Below are 18,833 nucleotides of genomic sequence, written 5' to 3' on the forward strand. Positions count from 1 at the left end.
TTTATTTGTCGTATAAATTATTGACCTTCCAGACCAAACGCAACATTCCAGTTGTAGTTTTTACGCTTATGACACGACCATTTACTCTTCCAACACGTGTTTCGATTCGCTAATATGTCACTTAAATGCTGGTGCAGCTAAAACTGTTAACTGGTGCACTAATGATATTGCCGCGAACCATACATTGGGCTTGTTTATTTGTGTTTTGCTTTTACCGCAGGGCTGCGCCGGTCTGTGTTATCTCTGCGCCAAGGGAAGCGCGTGTTCCATTCTTTCTTTCTTTCTGTGCCGCATGTGTTATCTGTTGTGATAGGGAGAGCATTCCGATCTAACGTGAACAGCCCAGAATAATCTTCTTGGATCTACTATGTTCTCGATGTGAATCGACGTTTCGAGAACCACGCGCGCCGAAAGATAAAAAGCCTGCAGTGCGGACGCCGGGGCATTCGATTCTGCGACGCTCGCCGACGCACGTACGTCACTTTGTTGACCACTGCTTCGCCGCCTCTGTATTCTTTTCAGTTGTTAGGGGAGCGCAAGTTCGCTCCAATAAACTTGTTTCCTTTCCAAACAACTGCTTCGTCCTTGGCTACGTGACATCTGGTGGAGGTGCGGGGTACGCACCCTTCATGCCCACTACAACCTCTGGAAGCCGCCAAGCCAGTCCAACAAGAGCCAGCCTCCGCGTGCAAGATTTACCACCCGAGGTCGGTCTACTACCGGAGAAAGCGAAGAAGAAAGACTTCGCAACCAGCACCATGCCCAACCAAGCCAATCCTCCCGTCGTTCTGCAGCAGCCACGGGAACCGCCATCATTCCGAGGAGCCCCCGCAGAAGACCCAGAAGAATGGTTGGAGAAACTGGAGCGCGTCCGGAAATTCAACAGGTGGGACGACGCAGAAACCTTCCGGCATGTTTTCTTTTACTTGGAAGATTCGGCTCGCACTTGGTTCGAGAACCACGAGAACTCTTTGACAAACTGGGCTCAGTTCAAAAGCGAATTCACTAAGACCTTCACTACCGTCGTGCGGAAAGAAAGAGCCGCCCTTTTGTTGGAAACGCGCACGCAACACCCCAATGAAGGAGTCGTGATCTTCGTTGAGGAGATGAAGCAGCTATTTCGCCGCGCGGACCCCGCAATGACGGAAGAAAAGAAGTTGCGCTTCTTAATGCGCGGAGTGAAGGAGGAACTGTTTGCTGGACTTGTCCGAAATCCGCCCAAAACCGTCGCCGAATTCGTGACCGAAGCCAGCACCATTGAGAAAACCCTCGAAATGCGTGCTAAGCAGTATGACCGCAACTTTGTTGGCGCGGCCAATGCGAACGACTTTGGCACCACGCGGATCCCGGCCGACAGCCTACGCGAGACTATCCGCGCAATAGTGAGAGAGGAGCTGCGGAAACTTCTCCCAACACCGCCGCAGCCCCAAGTCGCTTCCCTCACCGACGTGATTAGAGAAGAAGTGCAAGAAGCGTTGGGAACTTCTACGCCACCCGAGGTACCCCGAGAGCCACAAATAAACAAGCCCAATGTATGGTTCGCGGCATTATTCGTAACGCCAAGTGGAACGTGCACATCACGCGTCACCATAGGCGGCACCACGTACCCTGCTGAGTTCGTTATTTTGCCTAACTGCTCCCGCGACGTAATTCTCGGAATGGACTTTTTGACGGACAACGGCGCAATAATTGATCTGCAGACCAAGTCGATAACTTTTTCCTCCGATTACTCCACGACGCCGCAGCCGAACCCCGATCACCGTGTTGCTGTCAGGATCGCCGACGATCACATCACCCTGCCACCCCGGGCAAGCTTGATGATCGCCGTCTACTGTGAGGATGCTGCTTCTGACATCGACGCTATCGTAGAGAGTGATCGAAGGTTGCTTCTCGACCGCGGTGTCTCCGTCGCAAGAGGGATTGCGCACTTTAAGCAACGCCAATCTCACGTTTTGGTCACTAATTTCACCGAAGAGTACCAGCATTTAAACAAGGGAGCTGCAATTGCGTTCCTCGAAAAAACGCAAGAAGCAAGTGATGTGATCGCGGTCGCCGACTTTGAACGCACACCCGATGACACCTTCAAGCTTCCGCAGCCCTTCGACGTAAATCCGGCGCTACAGCCAGAACAACGGAACAAATTATTGGCTTTGCTGCGTCGCTATAGCGAATGTTTTTCGTCGAGCGCAAAACTACGTCAGACCCCTCTAGCGAAGCACCGAATAATAATCGAAGATGGAGCCCGACCTACCCGACAGTCACCGTACCGCGTCTCTTCACACGAACGGGAAGCCATCCGGACTCAAGTCGACGACATGCTCAGCGACGACATTATACAGCCATCGAAAAGCCCCTGGGCTGCGCCCGTCGTACTCGTAAAGAAAAAAGACGGCACATTAAGGTTTTGCGTGGACTACCGGCGACTGAACAAAATCACGAAAAAGGACGTGTACCCCCTCCCCCGAATCGACGACGCCCTCGACCACCTCTGCCACGCGAAGTACTTCTCATCGATGGACCTGAAGACCGGCTACTGGCAAATTGAAGTGGACGAGAGAGACCGAGAGAAGACTGCATTTATAACCCCAGACGGCCTATACGAGTTCAAGGTGATGCCGTTTGGGCTGTGCACAGCACCAGCGACGTTTCAAAGAGTCATGGACACTGTGCGAGCTGGCCTTAAGTGGCACACCTGCCTCGTATACCTCGACGACGTAGTGGTATTCGCCCGGACTTTCGACGAACACCTTGCAAGGTTGGAGTCTGTACTCGAGGCCATTCGTACGTCGGGGTTGACGCTGAAGCCTGAAAAGTGCCGTTTCGCATACGGGGAACTCAAGTTCTTGGGCCACGTCGTCAACGCCGCGGGAGTCCTACCTGACCCGGCAAAAACTTCAGCCATTGCGAACTTCCCAAGGCCGAAAGACAAGAAGGGCGTGCGAAGATTTCTCGGGCTGTGCGCATACTACCGGCGCTTCGTCGCAAACTTCGCACGCATTGCAGAGCCACTCACGCGCTTGACGAAAGATAGCACCCCTTTCAGCTGGGAAAACGACCAAGAAAAAGCATTCTGCGAGCTGCAAAAACGCCTGCAAAGCCCGCCCGTGCTCGCTCATTTCGACGAAAATGCCGAAACGGAAATGCACACGGACGCCAGTGACATAGGCTTGGGTGCCGTCCTTGTCCAAAAGCAAAGCGGCTGCGAAAGGGTAATCGCCTATGCCAGCCGTGGTCTGTCGAAGGAGGAGAAAAACTATTCTGCCTCTGAGAAAGAGTGCCTGGCTATTATATGGGCGATTTCAAAATTTCGCCCATACGTGTATGGAAGGCCATTCAAGGTTGTAACAGACCACCATGCGCTGTGTTGGCTCGCCAATTTGAAGGACCCCTCTGGCCGTCTTGGGCGGTGGAGCTTGCGCGTGCAGGAGTTCGACGTTACAGTCGTTTATAAATCCGGCAGGAAACACTCCGACGCCGACTGCCTGTCCCGCGCCCCCGTCGACCCACCACCACAAGACTCTGATGAAGACAGCGCGTTCTTCGGGATCGTGACGGAGAGCGACCTAGCCGCCCAGCAGCGTGCCGACCCCGACTTACGCGTCATAATCGAGTACCTCGAGGGATGCAACGTTGCCGTTCCTAGGACCTTCAAACTCAGCTTACCAGCATTCAGCCTGAGAAACTCCGTCCTTGTGAAGAAGAATTTCAGCCCCGGAACAAGAGCGAATTACCTTCTCGTCATCCCCGCGGACCTTCGTGACGAAATTTTGGAAGCGTGCCACGACGACCCGTCTTCCGGACATCTGGGCACAGCCCGCACTATTGGAAAAATTAAGGCGAGGTACTACTGGCCCGGCCTTACCTCTGACGTCACCCACTACGTCCGGAGCTGCCGTGACTGCCAGCGACGAAAAACGCCGCCGACAAGACCCTCCGGACTTCTGCAAACGATCGCCGTCCCATCGAGACCATTTCAACAGATTGGAATGGACCTTTTAGGCCCGTTCCCTACGTCACGATCACAGAACAAGTGGATTGTCGTAGCGACAGACTACATGACGCGCTACGCAGAGACCGCCGCTCTTCCGAGGGGGACTGCACAAGAAATGGCGAAGTTCTTTATAAGTCAAGTTGTGCTGCGACATGGAGCCCCGGAAGTCCTAATCACAGACCGCGGAACGGCATTTACTGCGGAGCTGATGCAAGGAGTATTACGCTACAGCAACACGGATCACCGAAGAACGACGGCGTACCACCCCCAAACGAACGGACTAACAGGACGTCTGAACAAGACAATCGCAGATATGCTGTCAATGTACGTTGACGTTGAACATAAGATTTGGGACGAAGTGCTCCCGTATGTCACGTTTGCGTACAACACGGCTATCCAGGAGACGACGCAGCTGACGCCGTTCGAGCTTGTCTACGGTAGAAGGCCGACTACGATGCTCGACGCCATGCTTCCGCACGTAGAAGACGACGACCTCAACGCCGACGTCCACGGATATCTTCAACGTGCGGAGGAGGCCCGCCAGCTCGCTCGAGTTCGTATAACGGACCAGCAGCTGGTGGATGCGGGCCGCTATAACCTCCGACGCCGAGACGCCGAGTACCAACCAGGGGATCGTGTGTGGGTTTGGACTCCCATTCGACGACGCGGACTCAGTGAAAAGCTCCTGCGACGGTACTTCGGACCCTACCAGATTCTAAGACGTGTTGGGCAATTAACCTACGAAGTGATCCCCAGTGGTGATTCCGGCACATCACGACGACGCACGCGACCCGAAGTCGTCCACGTGGTTCGCTTAAAACCTTTCTACGGACGATGACGAACTTTTATTTTCATTTGTTCGGACTGTCGCTTATGTTAGCATCGGGTCGATGCAATCTTAGAGGGGGGGGGGGGGGGTAATGCCGCGAACCATACATTGGGCTTGTTTATTTGTGTTTTGCTTTTACCGCCCGGCTGCGCCGGTCTGTGTTATCTCTGCGCCAAGGGAAGCGCGTGTTCCATTCTTTCTTTCTTTCTGTGCCGCATGTGTTATCTGTTGTGATAGGGAGAGCATTCCGATCTAACGTGAACAGCCCAGAATAATCTTCTTCGATCTACTATGTTCTCGATGTGAATCGACGTTTCGAGAACCACGCGCGCCGAAAGATAAAAAGCCTGCAGTGCGGACGCCGGGGCATTCGATTCTGCGACGCTCGCCGACGCACGTACGTCACTTTGTTGACCACTGCTTCGCCGCCTCTGTATTCTTTTCAGTTGTTAGGGGAGCACAAGTTCGCTCCAATAAACTTGTTTCCTTTCCAAACAACTGCTTCGTCCTTGGCTACGTGACAATATGCTCAATATTATCGGTAGTCATTATATATTTGTAATTTTTTTCATCCCCGCCCAAACCTGTACCAGGAAAACCACCCATAGTGGCCTTAGTCTGAATTTGCTTCATGCTATTGATCATGCCACATGTCTTGGAGTCGAAATCGACATTCATTTGAAATTTTCAAATCACATATCCTTATCAACCTTTAAAGCGGCGTGTGGCCTGAGAATACTAGATTGAGTTTGATCCTATTCTAATGAATGCGTACTAATTTCACTTCACAACGCATTCCTCCACAGCCATATTTCATTTTGCATTTCTTCTTGAGGCAGCCCATATAAAACTCACTTCGCACCTCTGCAGCACACACAAAATCAAGCTATATGAATAATTACTTACAACCATTTCTCATGTGATGAATTGTCTTTACTCCGAAGATTTAATATCTTGTCAATTGGTGATTTAAAAAAAGGTTCTCTTGGCGTCCTACCACTTAAACTATTTGAAGGAAAGTTACCTATTTTGTTAATATCTAAAAACCGGACTCCGCAGTTTGTGGCCACTCGATGCTCACACACAATAACTATCTTTGACCAAAACCTAGGACTAACATAGTAAATATACTTTAAACTTTTTGGCGACATCATTCTGGGATTCTATACCCAAACTATGCAATGGTGTCCTTCAATTTATTTAATTAGGAGCCACCTTCGCCCCATCATTTTGGTATTGTGAATGATATTATATACGTATATAAGGGGTATGTGTATGAATATCACCTTTATGTACTTTTTCGTCTAATAATTTTGATTGTTATTAATATATTTCGCTTTTTCTGTTCTTGTGTTTGTATTTTGTAGTACTTTGGATTGTTACTGCTGTTAACCACTGAAAGTGTGTGCTATCACTATGTGTAGCATCTATGACTACCCAGTCTATGACTATGGGACCACGTATAGCTTTTTATGATCTGTAACATTTCAACAGCAACAATAAACCGAAATCTAAACTGAAACTGGCACGCCAGCTAATACAATAGCACCAGCAGTGCGATGTCGCTTGAGACGATCTCCGGCAGCAACACACCACCTATTCTCCAGTTGACCAGGGCTGAGCGTGGACTCCAGTCAGGCGCCGCAGCAATATTATTTAAAAATGGCGATACTGCATACCGTACTAAAAATGCATTGAGAAAGTTTGTACTGATGTTTTCACATCCCGATGGGCTTACTGACAGAGCAATATACCGCGAAGCATTGCTTCAAATTTATGCTCCCAGTTTGCAGAGCAACGCTGTTCTCTAGCGAGTACCCGCAAGGTTCTACCCCAATATTCTGTGGTAGATGCGGTATCCAGCTCGAAATCTGAATTTGTTTATTACTTGCAGGGAAGCAATCCCGTTTGAAAGTCTTAGTTCTACAGCACTGATTATAACGTGGGGTAAACGCTGCTCAGGGAGTTTTACGTCATTATCATAATCAATTGTGATTTTGTGCGGACTTGAATTGTGCCATATGAATTCTTACTAAATGGCTGAAGAGCAAAGCTCGAATGAAAAAAGTCCACATGAGCGAACCAATTTATTTAAATTAAATTTGGGGCTTTTTATGTACTTCCGTTTGATCGGGGCGCATTGCAAACCTGTAAAAGGAACGAAACATGGCTATTTACAATTGCCCATAAAGCAGGCTTCTGAGATGGTTAGGTTGATGGAATTCGGAAGGACTACAGTAGTATCTTAACAGATTCGGAAATGGGGCCACACGCTTAACGGCGGATTTGGAATGCTGCTGGAATGGCTTTGAAACCACGACATCGCTTCATTTAAAATTAAACTGCGACTAACACATATTTTTTTAAGGCCGAGGTAAATGTTCACTGCTCTGCACCGACAGAAGTAGGTGTAATGCTACTCGTCTACTTTTCTGAGCATAAACCCTTCAAAATTATTTTATTTTTATTTTATTTTTTTTACAAGTACCCTAAGGGCCGAAGAATTGTAGAGGGGAGTCGTAAGTACAAAAAATAAAAAAAACGGTGAACAGCGAAAAATACTGGTACATTTAAAGTAGTATCAAAACAATAACAGTCGACAAAGAAGTGGATTTATACAGTGCTAGTCCAAAAAATACAACCAGGGTAATTGTCAAGAAAAATGTTATAGAAAGCTAGGGGTTTGAATTTCAGTGGTGACCGCAGACCTGAATTTATTAACGGCATCTATAGCAGCTGTGGTGGCGGGAATGCGGTTCCATTCAGTCGACGTGCGTAGAAGAAATGAATCAGTGTGAAAAACGACCGTGACACGAGGGGACAACCACTTTGTGGGCATGGTCAAGTCATTCAGACGCGTAAGTAGGGGCACAAATGAATTCTGGTTTCAATAGCGGATGACGGTAAATTTCGGGCGAGAGACACGGGCGAGAACGTTTTCTACGGAGCGCTAAAGCTTGTAAATTAGGTGTTGATTTCATACCAAATTCTGCTGGCAGCTCTAGTGTAATTGCAAAGAATGAAATGGTTAGAATTGTTTTGAATCATTTCCAGTTTATGAATAAAAAATGCGGGGTCAGGATCATGGGTTCAGGCGGCATATTCAAGCTTTGACCTTATAAGCGTTTTGTACAGTAGCTTTGTGAATGATGGGACTTGGGAGAAGTTACGTCTTATAAAGCCCAAGGTACGGTTAGCGTTAGCGGTAATGGGATTGATGTGCATATCAAACTTCAACTTATTAGTGATATGGACTCATAAATATTTATATTACGCGTTTGCTTGTAATGGTATCCCTTTAACAACGTAAATAGGAGTTGGCGTTGAGGTTCGAGTTATTCTCATTGCCTTTCATTTAACAGTGTTGAGCACCATTCGCCAGTTATAACACCATATATTATCTAGGTCTGCCTGCAGGGTAGTTACATCGCTGCTATTTTTAATTTCACGAAATACAACTGAATCATCAGCGAACAGAAGAATAGGGGATGAGAAACAATTAGCAAGGTCATTAATATATATCAAAAATAATAACGGGCTTAAAGCTCAGTCCTGTGGGACTAGAGATGTTACTACTACAGGGTAAGAGTTGAAATTGTTATCTCAAACAAATTTGTGCCGTTTAGTAAAAAAAAACATTCTATCTGTTTGAGTAAACTGCTGTCGAGTTTTAGGCTACGAAGCTTTAGCATTAGTAGTCGGTGGCATAACTAGTCAAATGCCTTCGACAAGTCCAGAAATATGCAACCTGCGGAAGAACGCGCGTCAAGAATAACATACATTTTGTGGGTAAATGATAAGAGTTGCGTTTCTCAGGAATGGTGTTTACGAAAGCCAAGTTGAGCAGGATGAAAGAAAGAAGTAGATTCGAAAAATCGGACGAGGCTAGAGTAAATGATGTGTTAGAAAATTTTACAGGGGATGCTGGTGAGCGATATCGGAGGATAGTTGCTAGGTTATACCATGCTACCGAATTTAAAACTGGAACAACCTTAGCCGTATTCCACTCAAAAGGCAACAATCCTGATTCTAAGCATTGTTGAAAGAGCCTAGCAAGAAATATCGAAGAGTGCTGGCATGTGCTTTTTAAAAACTTCGCATTGATTTCGTCAATGCAAGAAGAAAAATACATTTTCAAAGGATTAATTATGTGCACAATGACTCCTGCGCATATCAAGAGAGGCAGCGTAGGAGAGCATTCGTAAACGGGAATCTCTGGAAGTTGACAGGCATCTGTAAATGTGCGGTGAGAGAAATTGTTTTTGATAGATAAATTTAAGGGTGTTGGACGATCCTCGTCTGGAACCTTGTTTCCGTCACTATCTATTAACGAGATCACTTTACTATCAGGAGAAAAGACTACCCTCTTTAATATACAAAATTCCAAAATTTTGGGGTTTTCTAACATACAGCGCAGCGTGTTTTGTAAGGAGTTAGCTTTGGCGGTTTTAACAGCAGAAGTGTATGACTTAGACGCATCATCATACGTCAGCTTGGCTCATTAGTTGGGGATTTTTTCGCGGACCGGTAAAGACGTTTTTTTCGGCTTGACAATTGACATTCCGGTTGTCCTAGGGGGCATTGGGATTTGAAAATATTTTTCTTAATGGTATATATTTAATCCTTAGTTCGTGCACCTTTTTATTAAACATATCCCAGTTGTCTTGAACATGACGTGCTGGAAAGCCAGCCGTAAAGATACCAAAAAACTGGGCAAAGGTTCGGGTTAATTGCTTCAGACAGCGGCGTGGTAGTCCCTAATAAAATTAGTGGTGTTTTTGGGGGGTTTAACATTGCCACTAACAGTAAAGTTCAAGAAACAATGGTCACTAAGGCCAGAAATAGATTTTATATCTGAAGAAAGGTCAGGGGCTGTGGTTAACACTAAACCCAAAATGTGGCAAGCAGTCGCTGATGTCGTGGTAGGCTTAATGACAATTTGAGAGAAATTGAATACCGAGTATATATGAAAGAAGTCCTTGGCCTGTGAAGGACACGATGGGAGAATGGCTACGCTGCATTGCTGGCCCATTGAATATATAGAAAATTAGTCTCCCAGAAGAAAAACCGGAGACGTCGGACAGCGGGTGATGACCGTATCAATTACGTCATGCAGCTCGTCAGTAAACGCGGCTGGGGCACTGGGGGGCCTATAACATACTCCAAATATTTTTTTCTACTGCCGGTTTCAATGAGTACCAAATTTGTTTCGAGAGACGAGTAAATATGTATCGGTGATGACGTAATTATACTTTTTACAGCGATAATTATTCCTCCTAGAACGGTCTTCAAGGTCGTTTGTGGCATAGGCCAGAGAATCCTGCTGTGTAGCTAGGTTTGAAATCTCAGGTCTTGCGTGAGACACTTCTGCGGAAAGACTGTCAATTACCAGCGATTTTTTCAACGTTGGTGAGACTTCCACTCCTGTCATCTAATTTCAGCCTAATGTCATTCTTGCAGTATTTTATGTCGCGAACATTTCGAGCTAGTTCGTCATGCCTTGCCACCTGATCAAGCCAGCCAGCCAACCTGAATGCCTTTCAGCAGCCGTATGATTTCGCAGAATTCCGAGGAACTTCGGGCATATTCCATAACTTCAGGGGCGTCGTCGGTTGCGATCACGTCTGTTCCAGAGGCAGCATCAGAAACTCCCGAACGTAACAGAAGAAAACCCATATAGATACACTCACATGCCAAGTCAAAGAGAACTTGTTTGCACGGAAGCAACACTAGACCAACATTTTTGCTCTTTTTAGCGTACAAGAAATGCCTTTCACTAACCTGCAAGACGTGAAATTTCAGAACGTCAGCCTGAACGCACGGTAGCTCCCGTGCCCACTGAAGTGCGGCTGAGATGGCCATTGGTTTATATACGGAGCTTGCGATGATGGCTGTGTCGATGAAGTAGCCGGGGGGTACAGCCATGTGAAGTAGAGAAATATTCGGTTTGCTTCTCTGTAATATTTCATTGCAATTAGGATTTGTTCCCCTTTAGGTCCCAAAAAATAGTAAAGGGACGGTAAAAACAAATTCAAAGCTCCATCTTATATCACTAACCTCAGTGTCAAAAAAGTCCTTGTATCTCAACTTTCTATACAGAATGTTTTAAGGGAGAAAGTGCTACTTTTACACAGTGTAAAAAATATTGAGTGCGTGGTAAAAGCATTTTTAGTTAAAACCCATTGGCAGGTATGAAACAATCCCAAATGTTTACACAAACACAAGCAGCGGCCTGTTTCAGGCCCATTCTGGCACAGCATGATTTGAAGTACACTTACAATTAGTAGAGCATAACAGCAACAAAAAGAAACATTTGTACATGTATGAACCGTGAATACGAGAAGAAAAAGACACCAAATTATAAGTACTACCTTTGGCATGTATTCTAAACTCCCCTCGAAAATTTATTTGTGATCAACATTTTGTGCATAAAATTTATTAAAAGACGCGGCAACATGTTCGATACACTTTGCAAACCGTAACCCGTACGACAAGTAGAGACCTGAACGTGTGCCGGGTTTCGGCTGGCATAAGCAGGTTCATTCGCACATAGCCTGGTAAGCGTTCGTACATTATAAAGCCCCTTGTTTTATCTCTTGTGCACGCGTCGATGAGCCTCACATAGTACATATCAAATATCTCTGTAATGTTATGCATTTCTAAAAGTGTGGCCTGCATGCCTATAACCAAGATTGTGATAGGAGCGGAGCGCTCGTTTCTGCAAAAACAAAACTTTCTGTGCTTATTTACCATAGTTGTTGTTCCCCACACTAAGTGAGCATACTTCATGTGAGACATAAATAAGGAATTATTTAACAGCATTTTAACTTTTTTCGGTAGTAAGTAGCGGTGCCGGATGATGATTCCTGCAATTTTTAAAAGCTTGCAAACAACTTTATTAACAAGCTCTTCCCAGGTTAAGCGGCTATTGAAGATTACACCCAACACTTCAATTTCTTCCAAAACATCTATGGTGTCACGACCTAGCCGTACATGAGTAGTAATCACACCTGGTTTGTTTCGCAGTCGAAAAACACTGCCTTTTATTTTTTATATCTATTTAACTTGGTAATTTCAGACCAATGTTGCACTTTTTTTACTGTGACGTCGGCTGCTTTAGTGGCATCCTCAATAGACTTCGAGGAAAACAACAAAGTGGCCTCATCTTCGTATAATATACATTTCAAATTGGTGACAAGTTCTACAATATCATTATTATACAACTTAAACAGAAGCGGCCCTAAAATAGTGCCTTGCTGCACGCCTATGAGAAGTTGTTTAACTGGTTAAACAAGTTGTCTCACTAATACCAACCCAACCAGATTCGCTGCAAACTACAATTACTTGCTTCCTTCAGTTTCAACAAATTATGGCAAAATGACTTCGCATTTTTCCGCTATTTCAAGCTGGAATAGTCTGCCGGATGCAATTAAGTCACTTTCTTCTTTATCGCTATTTAAAAAGCAACTTAAAGAATTTCTTTTCCAGTTTTGATTCGTTCACAGTAGTTGTACGAATGTGTAATTTTGCGTGTGTTTATCTTTTTTGTTGTTGTTGCATGGTTGTTCGCGGTTTTATTGAATATGTGTGTGTTTGTGGTTTTGTATTGCTACTAGGATACAATTTTTTTTTTCTTCAGTGTCAGCTACATTCCCATTCACTTTGCTCATTTTTTTTCCCACTTTCTTTTAAACGTGCGCAATACTCGCCCTTTGAACTGCGTTAGTTTTTGTCCTCTCTTGGCATAAATTCTTTAGAGATTTCGCTTAGACGCACTATTTCGTCTGTTCGTTTTTCCTGCACATTCTGAACTGTTGTTTTGCTTTAAATTGTGATTTGAAATGCAATACAGTGTAGTGCGTCCAGTTTCTCCTATTTTCCTTTTTTTTTTCTTCGTTCCATCCTTTTTTTTCTTTTCTTCTCGTTCTTTTCTTTTAATTTAATTTAGTCTGTCTGGTAATGTTACATCAGTTCTTGGATTACATTGCTCTGTTGCCATTTTGGCTCTGCAAGTGCAACTCTGAGACTTGTGATTATTGAAATTGTCTTTAGCTGCTTTTATTGTATTTTTCTATGTAATTATGTATCGAGGGTCCCGGTGCAGTATCAACTATGGGTACCTCGTCTGGATATATCTTCACATGTAACCTTCTTCTTTTACAATAAACTTCTTCTTCTTCTTCTTCTTCTTCTTCTTCTTGGTGAATGGTGAGTTTCAATGCAAACGAATTGTGTGCGATGAGAGAGATATGATGCAGGAAGGCTTGGAACTGAACCTCTGAAACCATATTTTTCTAGTTTACATGGAAGTCGACTGTGGGTTGTGGTATAAAAGGCCTGCGAAAAGTCAATGAACACACCCAATAGAACTTTCTTTTCTTCAAAACATCGCAAAATGTATTCTTTCAGGTTTAGAAGAGCTGCCTCTTTAGATAACCATCAAAAGGCGTTGAAATAAATTCGGGGAGGGAAAATCTTGCAACCGCTCAACATGATTCTTTGTTCTAAGCGGCTACGGTTCTAAGAAGACACCAATGCCCATAGCCATGATTTTTGGGTGAGATAGCGACTGATTCACCTGCATATGCGAGAATTTCTTGGTGCCTCTGGGTGTACCTGTCATTGCGCTACTCCGTCGCCTCTTTGAATTCTTTCTTGTTTTTTTTTGTAGTGGTGTTACACATTCACACGTATGCACCAGCGGTCCTCTTCTTTTCGCTTCTTTAAAAACTGGAGCTAAGAGTAATGGGAAGGCATGGACGACACATACCAAGTACTGTGACTGCATACTCCACAGTTACAACGTTTTTGTTGTGTGAGTATTGGTTCAATCCTACACTGATTTGTTTTTGCCTAAATATACCTGTTGAGCGGCCTGGATCCCCTTCAAAGGTTACAAAACCGTGCCATAAGAATTATAAGTCCCAGTAACCACAACGAGCCAAGCCGGCTGTTATTTCGATAGCTAAAAATACTACCCTTCGAACTTTTGCGTGAATACAAGACGACTGTTTGTGTAATAGTATTGTAAAATACAATAACCCATTTGATGTCTCGTTATTTTATTCCTCGTTTGGCCTTTTAGAAGTCTCACGTTCGGTAACTTTAACTTGGCACCAAGAAATAACGTGTATAGGGAGAGCTTATTGCAATCCACAGAAAAAAAAAAGTGGAATAGTTTGCCCACTGAATTGAAGTGATCACACGATGCTGCGGTAAAACAAAAAAAAATCAATTCTTGATCAGGCTGTAACTGCTTCTTTTTTTTCTTTGGTGGTAAACGTACTATTTGTAAATTATACACTGGCGAATCGTGTAAACCTAGCCTTTTTTCCTTTTCCTAAAACCCGTGATAGTTGTCGTGGTTTTTTGCATTTTAACTGCTGTTTTTGGGTGTGTCCACAAAGTGATCTGTCATAACTTTTTGATTGTATTGACACATGTAGTTTGGTTTTTGTGACCCGATTGGTTAAGGAGCGAAAGGCTTCTCCACTCTGTAAATGAGTATGCTCATAAAAACGTGGAAGTATATATTTACGGTGTCTGTATAGCTACATCTGTATTATGTGTTATTGATATTTCCAGCTTCTGTCCGTTACTTTTCTTTTTGAACCCTGCACTAGCTTCTTGCTTTGGGTCTAATTAGTGTTTGTAAACTTCATGTGACAAATGCTAATAGACATTCAATCAATCAATCAACCAATAAACAAATAAATAAATTATTGCGGACACCGTTGCGGAGGCCCACTTCCCTTCTACTGAGCACGTAAGCCATATACTTGTGTTGTATTTTTGTTTTTCCTGCCAATGGGAACTTGGAAGTTTAGGTACCATATTTAGGTCTATTTGGCGGCGTTTTACTCGCGGCCGTGAACTTTGCATTTATTCGGTTTGTTGCAAATTGTTATTCTAAATATTGTTACATGACGGCAGGACGCAGGAAATGAACCATGGAAGATGCGAGTGATGTATTTACACTATACTACACGATGTCGGCCATGAGGAAGCCCGCCCAGCTGGGTCTTCGTCTTCTTCTCTGGAGATTGGAGATTGCTCTCCTCTTTTTTCCGTGACAATATATTTTTCACCTTAAAAAAGAACTAAAATCCACACTTACGAAGAAAAAATAGCGTCGTTGAAGTAAAACACGAAGAGTTCGCTCATCACTCGCAATTTTCGAGCTTAGTTTGGTGAAAAACGCTTAGGGTAGATACACACGAGAGTCATTGGAAGACTAAGGCCCATGAATGCGTTTCCGACAACCAACGTTTCCCAAAAAATATGATTACTTCCAAATTACGGGTATGGCATGCGTCATAGAACCATACATGCTCAGCACACATATTCGCCAAACATGTCAGCTGAAGATCAGAGTACATATTTTCTAATGTACGTAATTTTATATATATATATATATAAAGAACAGAGACCTACGGGAGGACGGATTCCGTAAGGACACATATCAAAGTTGCAGTCCTTATTGCCAGTGCTATTTGGCGTTTTAACTGTGTTTTATAGTGCCGAATGAGGTATGATTGCCTTTTTTTAACGCAGGAATAAATAATTGAAAATTCAAGTCGAGAAAAAATGCGCCGTTTTTTCCGGAACGCCGTTTTTCCCGTTTCCGAAAAAACGGCGCATTTTTTCTCGACTTGACTTTTCAATTATTTATTCCTGCATAAAAAAAGGCAATCATACCTCATTCGGCACTATAAAACACTGTTAAAACGCAACACAGCACTGGCAATGAGGACTGCAACTTTGATATATATATATATATATATAAGGTAAACGATTAGGCTAGTGAAGGTTAAATAGTAAAAAGGGGCGCAATAAAAAACATAACAAGTTTACTTCGAAAACATAACTTTACATCGACGTTTCGGACGGGGACTGTCCTTTATCAAGCGTAATATTTTACAGAATGGAAGCAGTTTATATACAGTTCAAGCACTTGAGGATATATATATATATATATATATATATATATATATATATATATATATATATATATATATATATATATATATATATATATATATATATCGTAAGGAAACGAGGGGCTCGTTGAGGAAATACAGAAAGATGCGTCGGCAGTCTACAACACCAAAGGAGGCATAGGGGAGTGGTTAGGCTCTTTTATTTATTTTTTATTTTACTATGGTTAATGAAGTTCACTTTTTTTAATATACAGAAGAAAGAAAGAAAAACACGCGCCCAGAGTGGGGACCGAACCCACGCCTTTCGATTAGATCTCGAATGCCTTACCAATTCGGCTATCTGGGCGACTGTGTTTGCCTTCATTTTCTGGGCTATTTATAAGTACTAGAAGTGTATCTGATGCTTGAGGGTGGTAACCAGCGCCACTCTGACTACACGGGGAGAAGGGGACCTTCTTTTCAACCCCCGGGGCGTGACTCCAACGTCTACAGCCTGTCATGAGCGGGTAACTGGCGAGAAGCCCTCTTATGCTACCTAGGCATCAAGTCTGCCATAACCGAGACCCTCGCTAGGCTTTCGCAGAATAATATAGTAAGGAAATGAGGGGCTCGTTGAGGAAATACAGAAAGATGGGTCGGCAGTCTACAACGCCAAAGGAGGCATAGGGAAGTGGTTAGGCTCTTTTATTTATTTTTTATTTTACTATGGTTAATGAAGTTCACTTTTTTTTAATATACAGAAGAAAGAAAGAAAAACACGCGCCCAGAGTGGGGACCGAACCCACGCCTTTCGATTAGATCTCGAATGCTTTACCAATTCGGCTATCTGGGCGACTGTGTTTTCCTTCACTTTCTGGGCTATTTATATGTACTAGAAGTGTATCTGATGCTTGAGGGTGGTAACCAGCGCCAATCTGACAACACGGGGAGAAGGGGACCTTCTTTTCAATCCCCGAAGCGTGACTCCAACGTCTACAGCCTGTCATGAGCGGGTAACTGGCGGGAAGCCCTCTTATGCTACCTAGGCATCAAGGCTGCCATAACCGAGACCCTCGCTAAGCTTTTGCAGAATAATATAGTAAGGAAATGAGGGGCTCGTTGAGGAAATACATAAAGATGGGTGGGCAGTCTACAACGCTAAAGAAGGCATTGGGGAGTGGTTAGGCTCTTTTATTTATTTTTTATTTTACTATGGCTAATGAAGTTCACTTTTTTTAATATACAGAAGAAAGAAAGAAAAACACGCGCCCAGAGTGGGGACCGAACCCACGCCTTTCGATTAGATCTCGAATGCCTTACCAATTCGGCTATCTGGGCGACTGTGTTCTCCTTCACTTTCTGGGCTATTTATATGTACTAGAAGTGTATCTGATGCTTGAGGGTGGTAACCAGCGCCACTCTGACTACACGGGGAGAAGGGGACCTTCTTTTCAACCCCCGGGACGTGACTCCAATGACTACAGCCTGTCATGAGCGGGTAACTGGCGGGAAGCCCTCTTATGCTACCTAGTCATCAAGGCTGCCATAACCGAGACCCTCGCTAGGCTTTCGCAGAATAATATAGTAAGGAAATGAGGGGCTCGTTGAGGAAATACAGAAAGATGGGTCGGCAGTCTACAACGCCAAAGGAGGCATAGGGGAGTGGTTAGGCTCTTTTATTTATTTTTTATTTTACTATGGTTAATGAAGTTCCCTTTTTTAAGTGCGAATGCACTTTATAAGCGACCCCAAACCATCCACCGCCGGCGGCGGCGGCGGCGGCGTCCGCAGTGCTCCTCTATATTTAAAAAAGAAACAGCATCCGGCGCCAGGTTTCGATCCGAGGACTTTGCGGCCGCAGCGCGACGCTCTACCGACCAAGCCACGGACGCGACGGTGATATCAGTGTTAGTGACGCGTCTTATATCTTTAACGCATTCAAACTACGTCGTCAGCGGCGTGCGTTGGCGACTCAGCGGCGTTTTAGCGGCTTGATAACTGCGTGGTGTACACGTGATACTACAAACCCGATGGAACATATGGAAGAGAAGGCGGCGAGGCGGTGGGCTGCGGCGGCCGAGCGCAAGCGCCGCAAGCGGGCCGACAACCGTGCATTCGCACTTTCACATTCTCCCCCTCGGGGAAATGCGGGGGAATTTTTTTTTAATATACAGAAGAAAGAAAGAAAAACACGCGCCCAGAGTGGGGACCGAACCCACGCCTTTCGATTAGATCTCGAATGTCTTACCAATTCGGCTATCTGGGCGACTGTGTTTGCCTTCATTTTCTGGGCTATTTATAAGTACTAGAAGTGTATCTGATGCTTGAGGGTGGTAACCAGCGCCACTCTGACTACACGGGGAGAAGGGGACCTTCTTTTCAACCCCCGGGGCGTGACTCCAACGTCTACAGCCTGTCATGAGCGGGTAACTGGCGAGAAGCCCTCTTATGCTACCTAGGCATCAAGTCTGCCATAACCGAGACCCTCGCTAGGCTTTCGCAGAATAATATAGTAAGGAAATGAGGGGCTCGTTGAGGAAATACAGAAAGATGGGTCGGCAGTCTACAACGCCAAAGGAGGCATAGGGAAGTGGTTAGGCTCTTTTATTTATTTTTTATTTTACTATGGTTAATGAAGTTCGCTTTTTTTTAATATACAGAAGAAAGAAAGAAAAACACGCGCCCAGAGTGGGGACCGAACCCACGCCTTTCGATTAGATCTCGAATGCTTTACCAATTCGGCTATCTGGGCGACTGTGTTTTCCTTCACTTTCTGGGCTATTTATATGTACTAGAAGTGTATCTGATGCTTGAGGGTGGTAACCAGCGCCAATCTGACAACACGGGGAGAAGGGGACCTTCTTTTCAATCCCCGAAGCGTGACTCCAACGTCTACAGCCTGTCATGAGCGGGTAACTGGCGGGAAGCCCTCTTATGCTACCTAGGCATCAAGGCTGCCATAACCGAGACCCTCGCTAAGCTTTCGCAGAATAATATAGTAAGGAAATGAGGGGCTCGTTGAGGAAATACATAAAGATGGGTGGGCAGTCTACAACGCTAAAGAAGGCATTGGGGAGTGGTTAGGCTCTTTTAT

The 18,833-nt window shown here is 44.7% G+C and overlaps 1 protein-coding gene across 1 annotated transcript in view; it reads left to right on the forward strand.

The window, feature by feature from the left end:
* Positions 1-316: 316 nt before the first annotated feature.
* LOC144180054 (uncharacterized) overlaps positions 317-18,833 on the forward strand; it is a 70,064-nt gene continuing 51,547 nt past the window's right edge. The window contains exon 1 of the mRNA XM_077708462.1: positions 317-2,885. Within this exon, the coding sequence (XP_077564588.1) occupies positions 630-2,885 (2,256 nt within the window). The 5' untranslated portion in view covers positions 317-629. The remainder of the gene's footprint in view (positions 2,886-18,833) is intronic.

Source organism: Haemaphysalis longicornis, unplaced genomic scaffold, assembly GCF_048455015.1.
Source record: "Haemaphysalis longicornis isolate Haplotype H1 unplaced genomic scaffold, Haemaphysalis longicornis Haplotype H1 scaffold_4, whole genome shotgun sequence".
Taxonomy (NCBI): Eukaryota; Metazoa; Arthropoda; class Arachnida; order Ixodida; family Ixodidae; genus Haemaphysalis; species Haemaphysalis longicornis.